Raw genomic sequence first — 19061 nt, forward strand, 5'->3', positions numbered from 1 at the left:
ACTTACCATCACTCTAGGCATTGCCTGCCACTGGGCTTCCTGCCTTCAGTCAAAAGTCTGTGTAGCAGTTATTTCTCAGATTCAAAGAACTTGTGGTTTAAGCTCAACTGGGTTTAAGCAGATGGATGAAAAAGCAGAAACAAGCATGCACATGCCCAAATTCTTACAGTTGCTGGACAGAAAAATAAAAACCAGTTTGAAGAGTGTGTCTGATGAATCACCTGTATGCAGTGTTAATAAATAATACATCCACAGTTTACAGACTGAAGTTCCTGATAAAAATACATCTAAGTTTATTAAAGGTCCCATGGCATGAAAATTTCACTTTATGAGGTTTTATAACATTAATATGCGTTCCCCCAGCCTGCCTATGGTCCCCCAGTGGCTAGAAATGGTGATAGGTGTAAACCGAGCCCTGGGTATCCTGCTCTGCCTTTGAGAAAATGAAAGCTCAGATGAGCCGTTCTGGAATCTTGCTCCTTGTGAGGTCATAAGGAGCAAGGTTACCTCCCCATTCTCTGCTTTTCCCACCCAGAGAATTTGACCCACCCATGAGAGAGAGACATCATGGCTTTTAAATGAGAAAAGTGGCAGTTGGTCAAGGCCACACCCCCAACCTCCATCGTGCCCCTTTCTCCTCCTCATTAGCTACAGATACAGAAATGGCACATACTAAGGAAAGCTCATTGTGGGATTGGCTCTAGTGGCTGTAATTCTGCACCAAGGCTGAATTTCGGGAAAGATACTTCAGATACAGTATTAGGGGACCACTAAGGCCTATATAAAAGTATCCAAATGTCATGGGACCTTTAAATTTGCAGTCTTTAATGTGGCATTTAGGCCTTCATTATGACAGCTTAGACAAGAAAGGGGAGAGACAGGGGGAATGTCATGCAGGAAAGTGCCACAGGTTGCAACTGAACACACAACTTCTGAGTCTAGGGCTGAGTCTCTGTGTATGGTCGTGCGCTCTTCCGCTAGGCCACCCAAGCACCCTCACATTGGAAGTTTTAATATTAATGAATAGGAGTAGGCTACAGGTTTGCAATGACTTAGATAAACATCCTCTGGTGCTTTATTAGTTTCATTGAATCAGGGTAATGAGATCATTGCCTCTCATTATAGTCCCCCTGGTAAAACACTGATGTGTGCTTAGCGTGTTTGAATTATGGTTAGATTTGCGTCCAACCATTGGCTTCCTCAGAGAACCAGATGAGAGCTAGCACATGTAAACACAATGCACAGTAAACAGCACAGTGTGTGAACAGTCCAGGTGCTCCAGGCTTTTGTCAGAGTTTAAAAGGCAGCGATAAGCTGTGACTTAGATGGGGTTTTACTGTGTGTTCATTCGTTGTTCATTTTTTTGTAATGTCCCCTATACTTAGGCCTACTATTTGTTTGTGAAGCGTCATCATCCAAAACAAATATTGCTTTGCTCTAACAGTCATTTTCTGTAATGTATTCAGGCCAGATGAGAAGAGGAAATAGCAGAGAATGTTAATTGTATCTGTTATGAGCATTGTTTTAGAGGTTAATGGTGCAAAACTTACCTTAAATATGTTAGAAGGAATTCCACATTTCAGGAAAATACGCCTAGCTCCTCTTTCTAGCTTATCTTAGCACAATGACTGGAAACAGCTAACCCTGTTTTGTTCGGAGGTAACAAAATCTGCTGACTATCATTATTGTTATATTACAAAATATGACTGCATGTACATTACCTATTTTTCTTATATTCAAGTTTATATGTTTATAAATGCTAAATAACTGAAAAGTTGCTGAAATATATTGCAAAAATTTTGATATGATTATATATTTCACAACATATTCCAAAACATTTTTTAAGTGTATGGTGATATATCATAAGAAAATGTATTTCAGATCATAGGAAGTCATAATCTATGAGTATATAATTTCATATTGCAAATGAAATAAGGCACATCAAATAATTAAACTGTGACATTATCTCTCTATATAAAGAATATTTGTTCAGTATTGTGTCACCGAGATGCGATTAAATAAATCATTACCATCAGAAGAGGGTCAATATTTAGTACAAATGTGGAGTCAATGGGGGATGGGAAAAACAATTTCAATGATGGAAAGAGCATTTGAAGAGCATTTGGTTGGTGGTTCAAATGCGTCAACAATTTAGGGCGTGTTCTTCACAACAGGGTCTATATAGTTCTGAGATCTCTGCTACAGAACACACATCATTGCAGCCAACCGTTACACGCAACAAATTAACCCTAAGAGCTCTCATCTCAAAAACAATGCAGGCTGAGGAATACAATCGCAGAGGTAATGATACTTTCCATATGACTATATTGACCTGTCTGTGTTGTCATATTTCACTGAAAAAAAATATTAGTAAACAATAGGCAAAATAAAGATGAATGATAAACTGTAATAGGAATATCTTTCCAGCGGTTACAGTGTCTTTTACTGATCAGGTAAGGAGTTGGTGGACTACATCACACAGTACCTGGGCTCCATCAGGGAGAGGAGGGTGATTCCAGATGTGAAGCCAGGTTACATGAAGGAGCTTCTCCCTGACACAGCGCCTACCGAGCCGGAGGACTGGGAGACTATCTTCAACGACATCGAGAAAGTCATCATGCCAGGAGTAAGTTCCTACTGTCATCCATTATCGTATCAGTAATTTAAAACTTTGGCAAGGAAGCACGTATTTTCTCATCTTTTTCCCCAGGTGGTTCACTGGCAGAGCCCTCATATGCACGCCTACTACCCTAGTCTGACTTCATGGCCCTCTATGCTTGGAGACATGCTGGCTGACGCCATTAATTGTGTTGGATTCACCTGGGTAAGGGACTAACTCACACTTTTTTTCTCCACTACACTACCTAAAAACAACAACAAAACAATTAAGTCATACCATCTGAATAAATGATATGATATTGTCTGTGTCCGTGTTACCGGTTTTGAACAGGCCTCCAGTCCAGCATGTACAGAATTGGAAATGAATGTGATGGACTGGTTGTGTAAAGCACTGGGGCTCCCGTCCTTCTTCCTGCATCACCATCCTGACAGCAGAGGTGGAGGCATACTGCAGGTTTGATCTGTTTATTTTAAACCCAAAAACCTTTACACAGTAGTCTCTGTGGCAACGTATTATCTCTCTCCTCTATCTGACTCTCCTATTAGAGCACAGTCAGTGAGAGCACACTGGTTGCTCTGCTGGCAGCCAGGAAAGACAAATTTTTGCAGCTGCAGGCTGAGCTCGACCAGGACGTGGACGATTCGGCCTTAAATTCAAGACTGGTGGCTTACGCTTCAGATCAGGTCAGAGTCATCACTTCTTCTACAATACCTTTCTGTCAATCAGATGGAAAAAAACTGAGAAACTAAGTTGATTGCTTTTATAGGCTCATTCCTCAGTTGAGAAGGCAGGTCTGATCTCTCTGGTGAAGATCAGGTTTCTGCCCACTGATGAGCAGCTGTCTCTGAAAGGAGACACGTTGAAACAAGCCATACAAGAAGACAGGAGAAGGGGATTGGTCCCTTTCATGGTAGGTATTTGACACGGAAGCATGGGCTGGGTACCATGGAGGCACTGAGGTGGAGAATTTACAAATCATACGGTGTTTTTCAATGTTTTAGATGACATCGCGTAATGTACAGTATACTGGCAACTAATACGCTATTGTACTATAAGATGTTAAAGTGATTTTCTGCATATCACATATGCAGTCTTTTCAAATCATGCAGAGTCCTTTCAAGGAGACATTTCCATTCTAAACTTCTCAGATAACCTGATTTAAATAATTGTTTGAGGTTAAATAGAAAAAAACTGTCTAATATTTGAACAAAAAAGCAAAGATTAGAGAAAGGCCTGAAAAAGTATTAGCTGATAAATCTTGTGCGTTTACTTAAGTAGGATTTTGAATGCTTGTAATAGAGTATTTTTTTACATTAATGTATTGGTACTTTTACTTAAAAGATCTGAGTAATTTTTCCACCACTGCAAATAGTTTGAAATCAAATCAAAACAATGCTGCATAGAAGGTATAAATATATAACAAGGGTCAGTGGTAATATTAAAATGTAATTGTACAATGCTGCATAATTTGTAGGGCTAAAACATGAAAAAAACACTGGTATGTTTTTAATTTAATTTAATTTAAAATATACAACAAAATACTGACAATACATTTTACATCTTATCTGTGATTTTGTGTCTCTCCTGTTCAGCTGTGTGCAACTTTGGGAACTACAGGAGTGTGTGCTTTCGACAAGCTGTCTGAACTGGGACCAGTCTGTACGTCTTAAAATTTACTCCCAATAATGTCCGTTTAAACACAGCCTGTAAAGTCAAAACATTGTGTTGCTCCATTGAGATGCATTCAGAGAATTACAGTACTTGCATTGAAATGTTCTTTTACAGGTGCAGAAGAAGGACTGTGGCTCCATGTTGATGCTGCGTACGCTGGCTCAGCCTACTTCTGTCCTGAGCTCCGCTGGTCCCTGGAGGGCATTGAATTGGCTCACTCTTTTGTCTTCAACCCCTCCAAGTGGATGATGGTTCACTTTGACTGCACAGCATTCTGGTGAGCTTTCTAACCCATACCTGAAGCCTTACCTCTAGAACTAAAAATTATCTATGAAAGTAGGTCTGAAATAAAAATAAAAAAATGATAAATACAAAGTGAATTTGAAGGACACTTGTTGCTTGTATGGTTTAACTTTGTTTTCTCAGGGTGAAGGACAAATATAAGCTCCAACAGACGTTCACAGTTGATCCTGTTTACCTCAGACATGAAAACTCACAGGCAGCCACGGACTTTATGGTATCAAACTGTCATGTCTTCCATTAAAGATTCAATTATCATAGTTAATAATTTCATGCAATGACACTACTTCTTCCTGATGTTCAGCACTGGCAAATTCCCCTCAGCCGACGATTCCGTTCTCTCAAACTCTGGTTTGTTATGCGGTCCTTTGGACTGAAAAACCTCCAGGCTCATATCAGACATGTAAGTGGAACTCAGTTCTCTTCATGCTAATTATTTTAGGAATAAATATCATATATCATCAGAAGAAGGACCAAACACAAAGTGTATTCACTGTGAATTCTGTGACAAACCACAGATTTTTATCTATTTTTAAGTTTCAGCTTGTATATTTCTTCTGTGTTTTCTAGGGGATTGAGATGGCAAAACTCTTGGAGTCTCACATAAAGAGTGACCCAAATTTTGAGGTTCCTGCTGAGAGGCACCTTGGCTTGGTGGTGTTCTGCCTGAAAGTATGTTTTACATTTTGTACTATGCAGTACACGTTGTTAAGCAACATGTCTTTCACTGGCTAATCATTGTTGAAAGTTATTGAATGAGGTCAACTAGTTTTACAGGCGCAGACGAAGGGCAAAACAATATCAGAGATCATTAAGACGAGCTGAAACCTTGACCTGAAAAGGCTTCAGTTTTGGTTGGAAGCTTTGAGCTTGTTGGCCTTGCAATGGTTATGAACATGTTATGTTATTTTATTTTTCTAGGGTGGAAATGCTTTAACCCAGGAGCTGCTGAGGAGACTGACCCGGTCAGGCACAATGTACCTCATCCCTGCAGACATTCACACCAAGCGTATCATCCGATTCACAGTGACCTCACAGTTCACTACCGCAGAGGACATCCTTAAGGACTGGAGCATCATCTCCAAAACGGCTTCCACTCTTCTGGCTGAGACACAGGCCCTGAATAATGCAGACCAACCAAAATCAGGGAAAGATGAGGCGACAGAACAACTGTTGTCTGGCTACAACTTTGAAACAAGGCCTAGTCTTAAAGATGCTGCAGGTGCCCTCCCCAGCACGCCATCAACGGCAGGATCTGGTCCTATGTTTAAGATTACAGAGACGCCTTCAAATATTCTGGGTAAACAGGTTCTGAAAAAGCTGACAAAGTTCTACAGCGTGCCCAGTTTCTGCAACCAGTGGGTGCAATGTGGCCCGCACCAGCTCTGCTGCCCTGTGAAGGTTTCACAGGCAACTCCAAAACACTTGTCCTCCACCTGCAGAAGAATGAACTGTATGACTTCTTCTACTGTAGCCAACACAGCTCCCTCTCCTACAACTCTGGAAACTGCCACGGCACCCGAGCGCTTGTAACGATCCTGAAATCTGTGTACAGTTTACACACATCGTAATTCAGCTATTAATAATTAAGAATTTTACTACTGTACCAGGCTGTCAGTTATTGACTGTACTGAATTGAAGATCATCTAATTATGTCAGTGATTCGGGATTGCTTTGCTCATATACAATCGTGTTTTTTAAATACTTTTTTTATTAAAAACTGATTCAAACTAAATTATATCCTTTGAAATATTTCAGTACACAATATTCCCCACAAGTAGCTTAAGAAATGTACTATACATAAACGCTCAATGTGCAGGTCATTTATCATTATTTGGCATCCTGTATCAATTAATACCCACAAATCAAATGTATTATTTTGAGGTTGAGAATCCAATAATAAACACTGAACTCATTCAGAGCCTGATTCTTCCCTCTGCGATGGAGCTGAATATCTCCTGAGTCATAGGTACGTAGCCCTTGTTGTCCTCCAGGTAGAACAAAGGGTCCCTGATGACGGCTGGGTTAAAGCCCTCCTCTCCCAGCTTCACCTTCATTTGCTTAAATGTCCCAGTCACTACCAGTGCATCCTGCCAGAGAAAGATAAATGGTTATTTAATGGTTGCAAGACATTTTCAAGGAAAATTCCTCAATTCCTTAATGTGTTATAATCGTATTCAGCAGCACTCTGTTTACCTGTATGCGGATGAAGCGTGGTCTCGCGTAGCTGGGGAGGAAGTTTTTGACGTGCTGATATACAGCTTTGCCGTCAAAGTCCATGTTTTCTTTGAGCGTCAGCGCTGCCATTCCAATTCTTCCCTCGTGTCCTAATCAGTCAAAGTAGAAACAGGACTTATATCAGGAAGTGAGTGTCAACAGCTCTTTATGTGTTTCATACTGAGCACTTGTATCAAATAATTGATTTCCTGTTTTAAATTTCTTCTCAATTTCCATATGTTTAACTCCATTTGCAGCACACGTGATTCACGCTTATAGTGGTTAATGATTAATGGACATGTAAACGGTTCTATAGGTCCAAATGGTCTTCCAAACCTTAAAAAAACCTCCAAACAGACCCAAACAGATATAGTGGTCAGATGAAAAGTTTACTAAGATGTCATATTTTATAAATACACTTTAACTACATAAGATCTTTCTAATAACTGTTATCTGAGGAGTATGTCCTTTATAAATCTTAAATTATTGCTAATCATTATTACCTGGCACCTTCACACCATAGACATTAGCCTCTTTAATGCAGTCCACCATGAGCAAATGATCAGCCACCTCTGTAGTTGCCACATTTTCTCCTTTCCACCTGTATTGGATGACAATACAAAGACAATATGTGCATATTCTAGCTGCAAAGTTTTCATTTAGCACTGAGGACAGTTTGTTATAAATGACATACAAACATAGGAAAGGGGGGAAAAATCACTTGCAGAAAATGCTGAAATACAGTAATAGTTACACGAAGATTCTTTAATGGTCTTAAATATAGTCAAATTTGATGTTGTGTCTCACATCCTAAATTCTGTTTCCAGTGATGAAATGTATCTAGTTGTTATCTAACATAAACAGTGACACTGAGACCCTGTGTCTCCATTATTTGCTCAGCTTGTCAAATCTGTTCAATTCTTTTTCATCCACTCACCTGAAAGTGTCTCCAATGCGGTCTTGAAAGAAGACAAATCCCTCGTTGTCTATCTTCAGAAGGTCGCCACTGTTAAAGTAGAGGTCTCCCTTCACAAACACATCTCTCACCTTCTTCTTCTCTGTCTGCTGACTGTTCTTGGCATAGCCGACGAAAGGTGATCTTTCTGCAATCCTAGCCACCAACAAACCGGTCTCTCCTGCGTGAGAAAGCAACAAGCACAGGATATCTATTAGTCAGAGCTAGAAGGTCAAGGGAGAGCTATATTTTCGGAGGAGATCGGCTCACCTCTGGGGACTTCGATGCAAAATCCTCGGGAGTCTTTGACTGGCTCCTCTTTCTCTGTGTCGTACCTTATGAGGGCATACGGACATCCCATCTTTAAAAAAACAGGTTGGTAATAAAATGTGAGAAAGAATAAAGAAACTAGTCATATGAAGACACGTGTTTTTCACATTTAAATTCATACATTATATAAACTATTTTATTTTAATGATGCAATAGCAGCTGTAAAAGTTGGATAAAAGTCCAGCCAACCCTGCCAGTTCATCCCAAATGTATTCAACAAAATGCTAAAAAAAACCTTTGTGCATAAGAGACCTCTTACTTTGTGGAGAAAATTCTCTTTGCCAATAGCTCCAACTTTGCCAGCGTAGTTGACAAAGCCGATATTTCCTTCTGTCGCTCCGTAGCATTCACAGATGCGTATGTCCCCAAATCGCTGCAGGAAATCAGTCCAGGTGTCGGCCCTTATCCCGTTCCCCAAAGCCAATCGGACTTTATGATCTCTGTCATTGTCTCTCTAGAATAGAGTGATGGAGAGATGAGACTAGGATAATAAAAATCACATTATGGTTTAAATACAAGCAGTGTGTCTGACTGCTGCAGGTGTTAGCTACGCATGCAAATGTCATTAAAACAATTGAAGCCGCTAATTCATTTATCAACATATCGTTGTATTGTAATTATGGTAAAATAATACCACCACATGTGATATTACACTGAGGTTTACCTTTGGTGTGTTGCAGAGGTAGCGCATAATTTCTCCGATGTACTGAACAACAGTCACATTATACTTTCTACAGTCATTCCAAAAGTGGGAGGCAGAGAATTTACGTCTTAAAACAACAGTGATGCCTGGAAATGAAGAGGCACAGATATCAGCAACATGTAATCTCACACTTACTGAGAGCTCAGGAAGTGTTGTAAACCTTTTGGACTTTGAAATACAAATAGTGGAAATCAGAGACAAATTGTTATTTCAGGTCATATACCTGTTAGTTTAACCTTCAGTAAACTCAGCCTGGAAAACATGTTTTGTAGTTTTATGATGCCATGAATTACCTTTTTCTATGGCCCCACAAAGTCCCATCAGAAAGCCAGAACTGTGGTAAAGAGGCAGGTAAACGTAGATGATATCGTCTGAACGTATGCCAGCAACAGCCTGAACAAAAGATGCCATCCATAGCCTCTCATGGTTGATTACAGCTGCCTTGGGAAGCCCTAAAATAAAACAGTGCCATTTGGAGCAGAGGTAGCATATTTTTATTGTCCTTCCTCTGCACTTCAAGGCTTGCACACTAAAATGAATGAATGCAGATTAGAAGTGAAGGTCAGATGCCACATTACCTGTGGTTCCAGAGGTGTAGATGTACAGCGCAGGGCTCTTAAGGTTAATGTTGGCCCTCAGCTGAGGCGACAGAGGCTGGTCTGAGGCCTGCTGAATTTTATCCGAGAGGCTTTCAATGCCCTCCACATCACAGTCCTCGCTGAGTATAAACACACGAACGCCCTGCTGGTTCAGGGTAGGCAACACCTCCTCTACAGCCCCTCGCAAGTCTGAGAGAGACAGACAAAAGAGAGCAAGTGAAGGCTTAATGTAGGTCAGTGCAGTGACAATAATAATGGGAAAACAATCAAAACTGTTGGGCAAAATCATGGGTATAAAGCCTGTTAAGATCAGGCCCAGGCCGATACATCGGCAAATATCACCTCACTGCAGATATATCGTTGTCAGCCGATAAGTAACAGAAAACTTCAGGACATGTTATGAAACAATCCAATCATGATTATTTTGTGGTTCACGTCCTATCATCTACTGGCACGACTTCTGTGAGTTGATTCTGAAAGCAGTTACCAGTGCTCGGAGAACAAAGTGAAATGAAGCAGATAGGATCAGTTCACAATGTTCTTAAGGTTTAATGACTGAGACACACAAGGATATTCATTTTCTAACAATCGCTCCATTCACTTCAATGACGTGAGAGTAGAGAGATATAAAGAAGCACTATAGGACAGGAGGATTGGTTCAGGGTAGGTTCATGCAGATAGATCTTTAGGAAGGAAAACAGTGTAACAATGTATGATTAAAAAATTTATGATACCAAGTAAAACAGATGAGGGAGGCTTTGTTCAGAGTTTTCCCAGAATGTAGGCAAGGCAAGGCAAGGCGCTTTATTTGTATAGCACATTTCAGCAACAGGGCAATTCAAAGTGCTTTACATAAAACATTAAAGAGCAGTAAGAAAACAATTAAAAACTATTTAAAAACATTAATAAACAAATTAAAATTTTTAAAAGACAATAATAAAATTGATAGTGCAGTATAAGAATAAAAGTTACAGTGCAGTATAAGAAATTAAAGTTAATAAAATAGATTATTTAAAGAAAAGCAACATCAAAAAGATAGGTCTTTAGCTTAGATTTAAAACAACTGAGAGTTGGAGCGGACCTACAGGTTTCTGGGAGTTTGTTCCAAATATGTGGAGCATAAAAACTGAACGCTGCTTCCCCCTGTTTAGTTCTGACTCTGGGGACAACAAGTAGACCTGTCCCAGACGACCTGAGAGGTCTGGGTGGGTCATAGTGTAGTAGCAGATCAGAAATGTATTTTGGCACTAAATCGTTTAGTGATTTATAAACCAGTAAAAGTATTTTGAAATCAATTCTTTGAGGCACTGGAAGCCAGTGTAGAGACTTCAGTACTGGAGTGATGTGATCCACTTTCTTGGTCTTAGTGAGGACTCGAGCAGCAGCGTTCTGAATCAGCTGCAGCTGTCTGATTGATTTTTTGGGGAGACCTGTAAAGACACCGTTACAGTAGTCAAGTCTACTGAAGATAAAAGCATGGACAAGTTTTTCCAGATGCTGCTGAGACATAAGTCCTTTAACCCTTGATATATTTTTAAGGTGATAATAGGCTGATTTTTTTATTATGTTAATGTGGCTTTTAAAATTCAGGTCTGAGTCCATGACTACACCAAGATTTCTGGCTTTGTCTGTTGTTTTCAACATTGTCGTTTGAAGCTGAGCACTGACTTTCAATCGTTCCTCTTTTGCTCCAAAAACAACCACCTCCGTTTTTTCTTCATTTAATTTAAGAAAGTTCTGGCACATCCAATCATTAATCTGTTCAATGCACATATTTAATTGTTGTATTGGGCTATAGTTCCCTGGCGATAAGGTTATGTAAATTTGGGTGTCATCCGCATAACTATGGTAACTTATTTTGTTGTTTTCCATAATCTGAGCCAGTGGAAGCATGTAGATGTTGAACAGAAGAGGCCCCAGAACTGAGCCTTGGGGAACTCCGCACGTCATATTTGTATGCTCAGATGTATAATTACCTATAGACACAAAGTAGTCCCTATTCTTTAAATAGGATTCAAACCACTTTAGTACTGAGCCAGAAAGACCAACCCAGTTTTCCAATCGGTCAAGCAATATGTCATGTTCTACCGTATCAAATGCAGCACTGAGATCAAGTAATACTAAGACTGAAATTTTGCCACTATCTGTGTTTAAGTGGATGTCATTAAAGACTTTAACAAGAGCCGTCTCAGTGCTGTGGTGTGGTCGAAAACCTGACTGGAAGGCATCAAAACTGTTGTTTAGCGATAAGAAAAGGTTGAGTTGTTGAAAAACCACTTTTTGTATGATTTTACTTAAAAATGGAAGGTTTGATATCGGCCTATAGTTGCTCATTAGTGTCGTGTCTAGATTGTTCTTTTTTAAGAGTGGCTTGATGACAGCAGTTTTCAGGGCCTGTGGGAAGATACCTGAGAGCAGAGATTTGTTTACAATCTGTAGAAGATCAGAAGCCAAACAATTCGAAACATTTTTGAAAACACCCGTTGGTAGAATATCAAGGTAACAGGAGGAGGTTTTCAGATGTTGTATAATGTCCTCCAGGTTTTTAAGGTTGATGTATGAAATTGTGTCATGTTGGAATTTGTTTTGCATGCACACTGTGACAACACATATCGTGTACTTGATATGGAAGCACTGACTGTTTGTCTAATTTTCTGAATTTTGTCTGTGAAGAAGGAGGCAAAGTCATTGCAAGCCTTGGTAGACAACAGTTCAGATGCTACTGGTACTGGAGGGTTAGTTAATCTATCAACAGTAGCAAACAAAGCACGTGAATTATTATTGTTTCTGGCAATAATGTCAGAGAAAAAGGACCGCCTTGCATTTCTTAGTTCCAGATTATAAATGCGAAGTCTCTCTTTATAATTGTTATAATGGACCTGGAGATTAGATTTTCGCCAACTGCGTTCAGCTTTTCGACACTCTCTTTTTTCTGTTCACACAACTATAAAATTTCTCCATGGAGATCTTTTCTTACCAGAGACAGCTTTGACCTTAGTGGGAGCAATAGCATCAATAACGTTCGTAATTTTACAGTTGAAATTATCTACAAGCTCAGTGACTGAGGCCCCAGTGAGGGTGGGTGTAGAGGAGAAAAGCTGAATGAATGATTCACTGGTGTTTTCAGTGATATACCGTTTTCTGATTAACTTTGTTTGAACACTTTTGGGCACAGTGCCGTTAAAGAAAACACAGGAATGATCAGAGAGAGCAATGTAATGTAACATATTAACAAAAGGACGGAAATGCCAAACAAGGTTTCAGGTATCAGTGTCTACACATAGTTTGTCCGCCAAAGAGAACTGATACGTTCATTTTTTTAAATGTAAGAGTTCCATATAAGGATGTTAAAAGACGTTTCTTTAAATATCGGCCCAAATATTGGCTTAATATCAGCATCGATGCCTTACAGATCCAGCATTGGTCAAGCTATACTTCAAACACCATGCAAAGAACGTATTCACAGCAGGATACACATTTAACATCATTGATCAATTATTAAAGAGGCAGTTACATTTATTCATAAGACTCCTGCAAGTTGTACAATAAAGTGAAGTGTTAATGAACTGGCATCTGACATGTAAATACACGTTTAATGAGAGGGAGGTGTGAAAGAAAAACATCATCGCCAATACCTAATGCAACACTAAAAATAAATAATGCACAAAACCTGAAATTCATAATCACAAATAGATAGTATTTCCCCAGCTTACCAGCGCCAGCGACCAGGACCTTGGCTTCACAGCAAGAAAAGCAGTGCAGCAAAGATTTGGATCGGATGTTGTAGTTCAGTAAAGAAGCTTTGCATCCCAGCTTGGTCAGTGCGAGCCAGATCCACACAAACTGAGGCTCGTTGCCCAGGAAGAGGGCCACCGTGTCCCCCTCCTTCAGCTGGCCATGCTCGGACAGAGCTCTGGCCACTCTGTTGCTTTCTTTGTCGGCTTGGCTGTAAGTGTAGGAGCTTTCCTCAAAAACTATGAACTTCTTATGCGGCTGCCTCGCCACTTGATCCAGAAAACAATCCAAAATACTGTAAAAGGGTTTCTGCTTCTTGAATTTCCTCATGCGAATAGCAATTTTGATTGCAGTAATGGTGTAACTTAAATCTTGAAAAATATAAGGGTTTCTCAAGTAAAGCAGTAACAGCAAAAGTGCCAAGCCTGCAAGAATGGTGTATAGAATATATGCAATCATTATAAATCTGAAGGAACGTGCCAGTCCGGCTGCAAGAGTGCTGAAAAGTTCAACTTTCAACAACACGCCTATGGTTATTCTATTGTGAATAGCTTACGCCTCCTGAACTTCGACCGATTTTCTTTCTCATCGGGGTACTACAAAAGAGTTCCTGCTGACAGAAGTGAAAAGTGTCACATTATTATACTTTTGCAATTCTACTTTATCTTTGTGTTATCCTCATGTTGTCCAACCATGGATAGATAACATTGAAGCGAGTTATATGAATGAAGTCAAAGAGCCAGAGATATTGAAATTTACTGAAGTTGATTCAACCTTTGCACACAGTTGACTTCTGGGTCAAAAGAACAACCCCATTTTCTGGGTTGAAATAACCCAGAAATTAGTTGGTCCTGGGCCTTTTTAACCCAGGAGTTGGGCCACAAATAACCTAACTAACTCCTCCAAAATGATACGGGAAAAAGAGATGACCCTGCCCAACAATTTATTGCACTGGTTTGCATTTGGCAAAGACATACAGATGGACATTGTTTTTTTACAGCCATGAAATATCCTCCTCCTCTGAGAGAGGAGGCGTTCTTCTTCTACAGGGGGTAGAGAGGGAAGGAGGTGTTTCTTCTTCCTCTTCTTCTGCATTTCTGGCAGACTGATGTGTATGTTATAGGGGCAAGGGTTTAATATATGAACATATTTCTTCTATTTCTTAGTTAATATATCCATGTTTAGAGGGTGTGTCACTTTATTTCTCCTACAAATACTGGTGGTACTGTTTTATCATAATGTACACAACACACAAGTGTGATTGTTCATATTATAAACTATGTTGACATGATAATATAATAACTATTTATATATAACTACTATATATATATATATATATATATATATATATAGAGAGAGAGAGAGAGAGAGAGAACCCTATAACCCAGAACATGGGTTACTCTTTGAAAAATAACCCAGTAACCCAAACAATCCAGGAACTGCGGGTCAAAATATTAGCCCTATAACCCAGAAAATGGTAACTCTCTGAAAAAAATAACCCATAATTTTAACCCAACACAAATAACCCAGAAACTGGGTTGAAGAAATAACCCAGGAGTTTTTAGAGTGCAGGTTTCATCAGTCTACCCTAGTGTCTCAGTATGGTGATCCAACAAATGTAAATAAACATGAACAACTAAATCAAGACTAAAACCTATAGGTAATGTAAATGCATAACGAAACGCTAACAGAACATCATTTACACACTTAAACTAGGACAGGAACAGGGGCGGATCTACAGGGGGGCAAGGGGGGGCAGCTGCCCCCCCACTGTAGGGCCTTGCCCCCCCAGCTGCCCCCCTAACTTTGGCATTCAAAAAACTTTGCTTGTAAAAACAAACTGCCACTATGTGCACAGGCTTCTTAAAACATTTAAACAAACAATTAATTTATATTAATTCATAATAAATAATAATTGTAGATGTAATCTTAGCCCAATGCCCCTCAAATACTTAGCTACGTCCCTGCATCAAACGTGCAGAGCGCCGTTCGCACATTCAGGCTCGCACACAGCGAGTCTGCTGCGGTGTGGGGCCCTGCATCCCGGCAAAGACTGGAGCGACTGAGCTGCCCCCCCCTCCCCGAGCCTCTCAAAGTGAAGTCTGTTTCCCCAGGTGAAGTTAAAACACACGTTTCATCTAAAGTTAAATTTGTAATAATTATAATGTCTGCTAAAGGCGAGTCAGTATCAACAACAGCGCGTCTGTTAGCCAAAAGTAAAATTGCTCCCTCGTGGGTTGTAAGCGCATTCTGCTGTTTGATTAGTTTGATTTCAGTAAAGACAAGAAGAGCATAATACAGAATATTACAAACTGGCATGTTTGAATTCATAACGTTTACAGAGGGTCGCCGTTTCGGTGGCGTTACGTTACAACACACTACACAGTGCTTGCTGAGACCGATCATTTGTATATGATTAGTTAAGGAGTAGGCTACTATAAAATCCACTTCCTCTCACATATCACGGCAATACGGATGCACAAATTAAACCAGGCAACATACTTTACTGTCAAACTGGGAAAACAACAAATACAACGGGATTAAGAAGGCTAGTCTAAACATAACTGATGTGTGCATGTAATAAATCTCGTCTGATGTTATGTTTTTTAGGCTACTTATTAGCTACAGGGCCATACAGTGTAATGTAATACAATAATAACAAGAGCTTTTCACATCTTGACTTTTGCAGGCCAGAGTAGCTGGAGATATTAGCTGAAGCCTAAAAGTGGGGATATTGCCAGCCAAGAAAATCCTGAGTAGTGCACAGGAGGAAGAGGAGGAGGGAAATGAAGAAGGAGAAGGCAGTAAACTGGAGAGACCAGGCAGGTCAGAGCAGGAGAAGACCACAGAAGGAGATGCAGAAATGAGTGAAAGAGAAGAGGGAAAGGAAGAATTGACAGTGAGGGATGAAGAGGAGGCTGCAGGTTCAGAGAGAGGGACAGAGGCAGAGAGTGATCAGGAGGATGAAGATGACAGAGAGGAAGAGGAGGCTGCAGTAACCCCTGGACCATATGGTTGGTTTATATTCTCCTTACATATAAATTGCAGTACAGTAACATAACATGTCCTGTGACATGATGTGTTTTCAGTTTTTGGCTATTTCCATTCTGTTGTAGATGTTATAGGGTTAGATATGTAAATATTTACATATACAACAACAGTTCACTCTTCTCAAGACACTTTACAGATAGAGTAGGTCTAGACCACACTCTTTAAGTTACAATGACCCAACAATTCTCCCAAGAGCAAGCATTTGGTGCAACAGAAACATCAGACATATCCAGGGTCTTGGTGGTCGCTGGTTACATACAGATGGATACAGATATAGAGAATTATGATTCATAATAATGGTAATTATAGTAACAAAAAAGATAATGGAACTATGAATAGAAATAATAGTTGTAGCAGTTTAGGGCGTAGCAGTTTAGGGCATAGCAGGGCGTTGCGGGGCGTAGTAGGGCATATCAGTTTATGTATGAGGGTTTCCATGTACCGTCTTCCCCTGCCACCCTACCAAGATCTCTTGCTACCCCTTTGCCCCCCCATGTAAAATTTTCTAGATCCGCCACTGGACAGGAACCTTTAATAACCTAGTCCCATGATCCTTAGCACTACCGTGCAGAACAGTCAACACAATGGCATCCTGCCCGATATTGACCTGGCCAGGGGCGTAGCACAAAATTCTGGGCCCTGTAGAAAAGGCATTCTCCATGGGCGCCACATCCACAGCTATGCACTAGCATCTTTTTGGGCCCTCTTAACATGAGGGCCATAGGTACACAGTCCCAAGAAAAAGAGAAGAGAAATCTTCAGCATTCAGGGATATTTTAGACAATAGCGTGCAGATTAATGCTCATGGTTTTGGAACAAAATGTTTTTTTTTTAATTATATATGGGAGTAATTTTTAGGTGTCCACATTAATATGTTTAACATTTTTGTTTATGTACTGTATATAGTAGTATATTGTATATCTCAACAACAGTGAGGATAGTCCAGTCGCATGTGCATTTGTCTCCACCTTGTGGTTTTTCCACGTCTGTCACACATGAAATTTGAGTAAAATCAGAGCAGGCATGCACATGAAAACTAGTCCTGGTTTTCCAATAAAATTTGTCCTGGTATTACAATAGGAAGTAATTCACACAAATTTCATAATGCTATTAAACAGACCAATAGCAACAGGGACCAATGAGTTCTTAAATCCTGTAAGTCCTGTAGAAGAAATTCTTCAAAAAAGATTATAGAGTCAATGATGAGATTAATCTATTTATTTCATGCAGCAGGGAGATAAGACCTGGAATTTGTGTTCTCTCCTGACTTTCAGAGTGTCTTTCCTTAAATGTCATCAAGTGAACAAAAGAACAACAATTTCTGACCTCATGACAAGGTTGATTCAGTCTCTTATTTACTATCATGTCTAATACTTGAGCTTTTCCTGAGTACAATGGTCATTTAATGTTAACATACCTTCGCCTATCTTCAAGACAATGGCCCTTTAATGTTAAATCATCTGCAAGGAAGCTTGTTCTGACAACATGATGATAACACAAAGATAAAATAGGATTACAAGAGAGGACGATCAGTAAGCTTAAAAAGTAGGCATTCACAGAAAGGTGATACTTTTTCACTTTTGTCAGCCGTTGGAGAATTTATTTGTGAACTCTTTTGTTACTCCCCCAGATGAATAAATCAGTCAAAGTTCAAGAGGCGTAACTTGTTCTTTGGGTCTACAGTAAATGCATCTGTCGTGTGATGTGAAAGTTGAAACTTTTTTAGCACTCTTATTGCAGCTGGACTGACACTTTTGTTCAGATTTATAATGATTGCATATATTCTATATACCGCGCTTACAGGTCTGGCACTTTAGCCATTGCCTTAACTTAAGCAACCCTGTAACACTTCATTTGAAGGGGTGTGCATAAGACTGACATGACACGGTCATAAAAAGACATGACACTGGTCATAAACATGTGGACACAAGTCTTTATGAATGTTTATGACTGTTGTCATTAAGTGTCACTCAGTAAATTATGAAACTTAATGCAAAGTTGGCATTGTTTGAGATGTTGACATTAACCAAGACAACAATTTCTGTGTTATGACAACAAGCCGGTCATAAATATGTCATAGCAGGCCTACTTATCAAATTATTTCATCATGTCATGAGACCATTATGATTGTGTCATGAACATTTTCCTTGACCTCAAGTAAAGTGAGGAGAGAAACGTGCTTCTCCCTACTTTACTTTTTAGAATATGTTTCAGGTTAGATACACTAGCCCTCGCATTCAGAGTTAGAGTCCCGAACATACTGAAATATTTGGTTAAATAATTGTAGACCATAATACGTGTTAACTGTTTAACTTTGTTTTCAACAGGAAGCCATTCCATTTTTAAAATGGTTTAGGGTAATATTGCATTTATGGACTGAGACTGGTATAAACCTGCCATTGGCCACCTATTTCAGACAGAATTCTCCTCCCCTTCCACTATCTACAGTATTTTGCAAGAGCACCGTTGCTGCACCCTGGGCTTAGTGCCGCCCAAGACGTATATAGAAATATAACCAACCCAGAGCGTTTTTTCCCCCATTACCAGAATGATAATGGGTGCAGCCAGACTTTTCTCCAGCGCTGACAAGGCGCTGTGAAGAAGGGTATGGCTCTTAATCACAGGTGGTAGGGACATTTGAATAGATAATGCCAGCAAAAGGAAGATTTTTTTGGATCGATTGTAATTGTACAATTTAAGGGACGTTATTAAGTTGTCTTGTAAAATTCTCCAGTTTTGATAGTTTTGGTAGAAAGAGTGCTGTATAACAATAATAGATTGTGTCTCAAACAGGAAGAGGATATTAATGAAAATATAAAGGGGAAAAATTTGAGAGATAAACCCTTATGTTTCCATTTTTATTTAATCATTTTAAAGAAC

The 19061-nt window shown here is 39.6% G+C and overlaps 2 protein-coding genes across 2 annotated transcripts; one reads left to right on the forward strand and one right to left on the reverse strand.

The window, feature by feature from the left end:
* Positions 1-2227: 2227 nt before the first annotated feature.
* On the forward strand, positions 2228-6124 carry hdc (histidine decarboxylase). Its single transcript, XM_039796122.1, is given in 12 exon segments — positions 2228-2301; positions 2454-2626; positions 2711-2824; positions 2951-3073; positions 3166-3303; positions 3387-3530; positions 4213-4243; positions 4412-4568; positions 4718-4808; positions 4896-4994; positions 5162-5263; positions 5513-6124. Coding segments are annotated over 12 exon segments (1812 nt in total). The 5' UTR covers positions 2228-2273.
* Positions 4122-13653, reverse strand: LOC120555694 (very long-chain acyl-CoA synthetase-like). Its single transcript, XM_039794656.1, has 11 exons — positions 13109-13653; positions 9375-9584; positions 9090-9248; positions 8758-8882; positions 8353-8547; positions 8034-8124; positions 7746-7944; positions 7312-7409; positions 6788-6918; positions 6504-6681; positions 4122-4633 (listed from the first exon to the last, which is right to left on the reverse strand). Exons 1-10 carry the CDS (start codon positions 13587-13589, stop codon positions 6508-6510), a joined length of 1863 nt encoding a protein of 620 aa, XP_039650590.1. The 5' UTR covers positions 13590-13653; the 3' UTR covers positions 4122-4633; positions 6504-6507.
* Between the last annotated feature and the right edge of the window lie 5408 nt (positions 13654-19061).

Source organism: Perca fluviatilis, chromosome 3 (assembly GCF_010015445.1).
Source record: "Perca fluviatilis chromosome 3, GENO_Pfluv_1.0, whole genome shotgun sequence".
Classification (NCBI taxonomy): Eukaryota; Metazoa; Chordata; class Actinopteri; order Perciformes; family Percidae; genus Perca; species Perca fluviatilis.